The following is a 7,416-nucleotide window of genomic DNA, read 5'->3' as shown; positions in this document are numbered from 1 at the left end:
AAAAATTAAGTTTGTTTTTCCGAAGTTGAACGAAGGTTTTAGAATATTGGAATGACACAAAGGTGAGTAATTAAATAGAGAGTTCTCCCAAAACAAAAAGTCATTTACTCACCCTTTACTTGTTTCCAACGTTTATGAGTTTCTTTCTTCTGTTGAACACAAAATTATTTTGAAGAAAGCTGGAAACCTGCAACAATTGATTTCCATAGCATTTGCAACATACAGTTGAAGTCAGAATTATTAGCCCCCTTGATTTTTTTTTCCCAAAATTTCCCAAATGATGTTTAACAGGGCAAGGGAATTTTTTACAGTATGTCTGATAATATTTTTTCTTCTGGAGAAAGTCTTATTTATTTTATTTCAGCTAGAATAAAAGCAGCTTTTAATATAAAAAAACATTTTAAGGTCAATATTATTAGCCCCTTTTAATCTATATTTTTTTGATTGTCTATAGAACAAACCATTATTATACAATAACTTGCCTAATTACCCTAACCTGCCTATTTACCTAATTACCCTAGTTAAGCATTTAAATGTCACTGTATGCTGTATAGAAGTGTCTTGAAAATATCTAATAAAAAATTCTGTATTGTCATCATGACAAAGATAAAATAAATCAGCTATTAGAAATGAGGTATTAAAACTATTATGTTTAGAAATGTGTTGAAAAATCTCTGTTAAACAGAAATTAGGGAAAAAAATTAAATGGGGGCTGCAAATAATTCAGGGGGGCTAAAAATTCTAACTTCAACTGTACTTTAGAACTTTAAGTCAATACTTTTTTTACTTAAAAAAAAAAATAATTACTCACTTTTCAAAGTAAAGTCAGCTAATTGCTTTTTATAGTGTAGAATTTCCTGAATTTTCTAAATAAAATGAAAACATTTATTTCTGTTTTAGACTGTTTGTTAATTTTAAAGATTTTTTTTTGTCATGGTGGCATTTGTAATGGTGTGTAATAAGCAAATAATTATGCTCCTTTGCCATGCCTTTTTTCTCCCAAACACACGTGACATTGAAAAACAAAAAACTGCTATAGGCCACTATTAAACATCTCTCCCAAGTAAAATTAAGTGTTATGTATTGATAGGAGTGGATTATCACAACAGTGGCATTAGCTGTAAAATAAACATTTATTAAACTTTTAAATAAAATATTCAATTTAATTATATATGAATAACTGCTTATTGTACCAAGTATTTTACCATCACAGAAGTAGACCATCTGAATTTGCAAAGCAATGTTTACACGTAAATATTAAATACATGTTCACTCAGTTACAACAGTGTTCAGTCAAACAGTTTTTAAAGTATGTTTCAACAATTTTGGGTACCCAGAATATTAGTTCTGTTAACTTTAGTCAATTTATTCTCTGTAAAACCCAACAGTCAACTTCATCAAATGAAAGGAGTGTAGTTAACTCAAAATTGACTGAAAGTTAATTCTACTCATTTGAAAAGAGTTTTGAACTCAGTGTTGAAGGTAATGAGTTAATTAAATACCTCATCACTTCAGCATATATGGAGTAAGTTCACAGTACTCATATAGATTAGTTTCTTAACTCAAATGGTTTGTTGCTATCGGTTTCCTCAAAAGGTTTGATTTGCCTTAACTTATTGGGTTTTACAGTACTCAGTTGGTTTGAGTTCATTTATTTTCTTTAACTGTGCTCAAACTGCTTTGTTTACTCAAATGGATTAAGTTCACTGTACTCATGGATTAGTTTTTGAACCTAAATGGTTTGTTGTAATCGGTTTCCTTAAACGGTTTGAGTTACCTTAACTTTTTGGGATTTAAAGTGTGCATAACATATCTAATTTGGGACAAAATTTTCAATACTGTCATTTCCTGAGCTTACTGAAGGCTCGTGGAATTTGAATGAACGTGGGCGGAGTCTGAGTGAGGGAAATGCATCACACTGGTGGTGAAGAGGATGATGTCATAAGGGATGCGTGTTAGTGATGAAGGAAATGAATGAAAGATTGCTACTGTCGCTGATAGCCACGGTTGTGTTGGAAACTTCTCAGGTCTCTGTCATATAATATCAGAAGCGATGGCTTCCCAGTATGAACTGAGCAGGTAGAGTTATTCATGTTTATACAGATGTAGATCCACATGCTTTAAGGTACTTACAGCGTTTGTGTGTTTGTTATACTGAGTTTGACATTGTTTTGTATGTTCAGTAGAACTTGAATTTACTTGGCACCATTTTGGTTTCAAGTTTATAAGAAGTTTGTTATAAACTGGTTATGGCTTAGGTTAAGAGGTCTTGGCTGTTCAGAATTTCTTGCCAAACTGGTTGTAGATGTAATGATGTCTGCTTTACTGGCAGTTTATGTTGTGTCACTGTCATACGCTTCAATATTTATGTCTTATATGATGCAACGAACCATTTCGTTTTCTTTTTAAATGTTTAATTTGGAGTGTTTTTTTAATGCGCTCTCAAGAATGTATCAGTTTGATTTACTGACCACAGGAATGGCTGTAGTATTGGATATATATCGAGTATAGTGATATAGGTTATGTATATCATAGCTACTAGGCATGGGTCGGTATAAGATTCTGATGGTATGCTAGCTTTGGATAAAAATATCATTGCTTCACGGTATTGTGCTCACATCTCTAAAATATATTCTTTTTAAATGTCTGGGTAAAATAACTAAAACTTTTTTAGTTATTGAACACAATATATTATATTTTGAGAAACATTTATAATATTTTAAAGCAGTAAACATGCCAGGCTAAATAATTAAAATCAGTCATTGACTTCTGCTGTTTTCATTAGTTTTAACAACATTGATTTCTTTACAGTTTAAAATGGCATCTTTGGATATCTTTTCTTCTGTCTTAAAAAAAAATCTTATATACTGTAGAAACTATATAGCAGATTTTTATTTGTTTAATTTTTCAGGATGTTTCTTCTTTTTTATTCACCTTATTTTAGGTTTATAAAGTTTTTTTTATTTATTGAGATATTCATTGAAGCATTACAGCAAATATTACAACATCTCTATTTTTTTGTACCCAGAATACACTTTTCAAAAAACTCAAAACGTCTAACTCCTAAAACCCACCCCCCCTCCGGGACTATAGCTTATGCAGTACTGTTAGAGTGACCTTCACTATCTGGGTATTCAACCTACGCTTTCAAGACCAAATCTTGTCAATTTATTTCAATTTCTTTGCCATAAGAAATCTGATGCTTTCCAAATGTGCTAATTTAGTTCATTCGCCCAGCCAAGATCTAAATGATGGGGATTCTGTTGATTTCCAAAACCTTAGCACCAGCAATAAGGCATAATAAGGTATACCACAATAAGGCTGTAAGACAACAGTTGTTTTTGGGAGTCCTGGAATGACCTAGTTTGTCTGAAATTCCGAATATGACCAAAAGAGGGTCAAAAAACTAATTCACAATGTAAAATTTTATATGGAGTTTTAATTATTTTAGCTTGGAATGGGATCAATTTAAAACATAGAGCTTAAAAATGTTATGGCAGAAAATTTTGATGGTTTTAAAACCTTGACTTTTCCAAATCGCAATATACCTTGAAAAAGTTATCGTCCCATGCCTAATCACAGCTATATCACATTTACGTGTGTACAGCAGAGTATACCCCCATCAAAAAGTCATTATTTATTTATCCTTTTGCCAAACAAGTTTCAATTTCTTTCTTCTATTGAATGTAAAAGAAGATACTTTGAAGACAGGCTGAAAACCTGTAACCGTTTAGTAGGATAAACAAATACTATGGAAGTCAATGGTTACAGGTGTCCAGCTTCCTCCAAAGATTTTGTGTAGAAGAAGAAAGTCAAACTGGTTTGGACTAAGTGAAGTATGAATAAATGATGACATTTACATTTTTAATTCCCTAATTTAATTAATAAAAATGATATTAAAGTCAGTAAAGTACGAAATGGACGAAAAAATCTAGAAATATCAATGCTTGAATGAAAGTGGGCAGAGTCTGAGTCTGCAAAAACACATTACGTGGCCAATAATCAATATGATTATCGATTAATTGTCATTTCAAATGAAGTAAGAAAAATTCATTTAAAGATTTTACATAAAATGTACCCAACCAACTTTGTTAGAAAGAATTTTCAGTATGTAAAAACAGTGAGGAATCCTTATGTCACTTTTGTTGATTGCCAGAGTGTGCAATTATTTTGGAAAGACTAATTATTCTGCTAAATATAATATGTTGATAACATTGAATGCAAAATAAATTATTTGTTATTTTGAAAATGGTAATAAAAAAAGAACAATTTTATTATTTTAAATGGTAAAGTCTTTTTCCACGAATCTAGACTTTCAAAATCCCCACCTTTATACAAGGTTTTTGTCAACAAAGTCTCTCAAAGCTGTAAAAAAATGTAAAGCTCTGTCTATTGTAAGCTATTGTGAATCTATTTTTGACATCTTGTCAATATCTTTCATTTGTTTCTGTTTTGTTTTGTTTTGTGTGTGTTTTTTAATTTCAATTATCTTTGGAATTTTTGTTTGTTGTCTGTTTTTGCTGTATTTGTAAAATACTAATGCACAGTAAAAAAAATGATTAAATGTGTATCACTGTAAAACTGTATTGCAAATTTATGCATCATATGTTTTTTTCTTCTTTAATCTTTCAGGATTATGCGACCTGATGATGCCAACATTGTTGGTAATGTTCATGGAGGGACTATTTTGAAAATGATTGAGGAAGCCGGATGCATCATTGGCACACGCCACTGCAATACTCAATCTGGGGTGAGTTCCTCTTCCCCACAAACACATTTGTTTTTGTCTGTAAAGTCCCTGTTTCTTAATTTTTGTGAGGATTTGAAATATTACACAATCTCTACCTCCAGCTAAATTAAAGCGTTAAAATCGATATGTGTATCTTATGGTATTGTTTCTCTTCTATATTATATCCATCTTACTTTATTCTCTCTGACCTTTGATACGTGACTGTGATCATGCTTTTATATGCTTTAAAATATTATAGTGTAGATCAGGGCTGCTCAATCCTGTTCCTGGAGATCTACCTTCCTGCAGAACACAGCTCTCACCCTGATCAAACACACCTGAACCATTTAATTAGGAACTAACAGCACTTGATAATTACTGGCACGTGTGTTTGAAATGAGTAGCAACTGAAATCTACAGGAAGGTAGATCTCCAGGAGCAGGATTGAGCACCCCTGGTGTAGATTATCCCTTGCATTATTATTATTATTTCTTTCTTTCTTTTGCTTTGTTCTTTTTTTTATTTTTGGTTGTTACTAGAGTTTATACATTTTCTGTATGTTTTTGTACTCATGTTGAACGTTAAAAATATTTTCCTGATTTCTTACACCAGATGGTTGTATTTTGAATTGCAGGCTTTCAACATCGGAACTGCCATTTTATTCATTATTTACATTTATTAAGTAAGATATACTATGTTGTGTTAGGTATTTTGTGTTTTTCTAGAAGAGGGGATCCTGTTAAAGATGTTACTATGATGAATATGGTTGTTTGATTAGCCAATCTCATAAAATGTCTTCAGAAATATTTTACTGAAGGGGGAAATCATTTGCTTTATTCCACATACAGTTGAAGTCATAATTATTAGCCTCCCTTTGTTTATTTATTTATTTATTATTATTTTTTTCAAATATTTTCCAAATTATGTTTAACAGAGCAAGGACTTTTTCACAGTATGTTTGATAATATATATATATATATATTTTTTTTTTTTCTGGAGAAAGTCTTGTTTGTTTTATTTCGGCTTGAATAAAAGGAGCTTTAATTTTTAAAAAAAACCATTTTAAGGTCAAAATTATTAGCCCCCTTAAGCAATATTTGTTTTGTGTAGTCTACAGAACAAACCACCATTATATAATAACCTGCCTAATTAACCTAGGTAAACCTTTAAATGTCACTTTAAGCTGTATAGCATATTGTCTTGAAAAATATCTAGTAAAGTATTATTTACTGTCATCATGGCAGAGATAAAATAAATCAATTATTAGAAATGAATTATTAAAACTCTGTTAAACAGAAATTGGGGGAAAAATAAACAGAGGGGCTAATAATTGTGACTTCAGCTGTATTTTCAATAAAATATTAGTTCAAAATGTATTTACATTATGTTTTATGCATAAGGGGTCCTGCAGTTTTTTAAAAAAGTGTTTAAGCTTTTTGAAAATCCTTAAAATCCTTATATACTACTTCTTTGACCCCGGGTTCACCCCTTTAGGTTGAAACGTCCATTGTTTACTGTAACCAGTAGAGGGCAGCATATATAAATGGAGTACAATTTTAGTTCACACATAATAAAAAAATTCTGTCCTCATTTTCCCTTTCTCCATTTGTTCCTGTTTGGGTTTTCTTCTTATGTTGAACACAAAGGAAGATATACTGAAGAATGTTAGGAAAAAGCAGCCATTGTCTTCCATAGTACTTCTTCAATGCTTCTATCCTCCTGGGCTTGAGTATTCACATACGTGGACAGCACATTTAGCTCTTAAGTGGCTATTTTAAATACTTTAAATACTAACGCTTTATATTTTGTTACAGACATACAGTGTCATCCTAGCATATGAAATGTCCCAAACACTATTTTTAACTGTCCAAAATGAAAGAAAAAAAAAAGTTTTTACTCTCTAATAGTCAAAGCAAGTAAAAAAAAATATTCTATGTTATAAATGCATTAAAAACATTCAGGAAAAAGTGTTTTATGTAAATTCGGACCACGAGTCCACATATATGGACATTATTTTTCTCTGTAAGTACATCATATCAAAAGATGATACTTAGGTTTTATGCTAATTAGGTTCCAATAAGCCCAAATAGCAAAGAGAAATTAAAAAACACATGTAAAAAAACACATTGGGCCGTTAGAGGCTATGGAAATCAATGGGTGCTTTATTGTGTTTAACAGAAAAAAGAAATTTAAGTTTATAACCACTTCATTTAGAAGAAGATAGTGAGGAAATTGTAAGTATTGGATGAACTATCACCTAAAAAACGTATATACATGCATGGAGTGGTTACATAAGTGCAAATAAATAATAATGTTCCTTTTGTTGTTGAATAGGATCGCTGCCTAGCGGCTTTGGCCCGAGTGGAGCGGACAGACTTCCTGCACCCAATGTTCATCGGCGAAGTAGCCCATGTCAGTGCTGAGATTACCTATACCTCCAAACACTCGGTTGAGGTGCAGGTCAATGTTCTCGCAGAGAACATAGTCACAGGTCAGTGAAAATATAGTCAAATAGTTGGCACTAAAACTGTGTGTGTTAATAAAGGATTAATTAACCCGAAAATTGAAATTTTGTCATTAATTACTTACCCTCATGTCATTCCTACGCCCTTAGATTTTTGTTCATCTTCACAACCCATGTTACAACATTTTATATGAAATCTAAGATCATTGGCGATGTTGTTTTC

The 7,416-nt window shown here is 31.5% G+C and overlaps 1 protein-coding gene across 18 annotated transcripts in view; it reads left to right on the top strand.

Annotated features, from left to right (window-relative positions):
• Window positions 1-7,416, top strand: part of acot7 (acyl-CoA thioesterase 7) — a 151,773-nt gene that overhangs the window by 6,039 nt on the left and 138,318 nt on the right. For 15 of the 18 annotated variants that reach the window (XM_087263188.1, XM_087263190.1, XM_087263189.1 and 12 more), the window contains 2 exon segments: window positions 4,633-4,750; window positions 7,064-7,220. In XM_087263188.1, coding sequence (XP_087119314.1) covers window positions 4,633-4,750; window positions 7,064-7,220 — 275 coding nt within the window. 18 annotated transcript variants of the gene reach the window in all.

Source organism: Danio rerio, chromosome 8 (assembly GCF_052040795.2).
Source record: "Danio rerio strain M-AB ecotype USA chromosome 8, GRCz13ab, whole genome shotgun sequence".
NCBI classification, from domain to species: Eukaryota; Metazoa; Chordata; class Actinopteri; order Cypriniformes; family Danionidae; genus Danio; species Danio rerio.
This window is presented reverse-complemented; position numbering and strand designations above follow the sequence as displayed.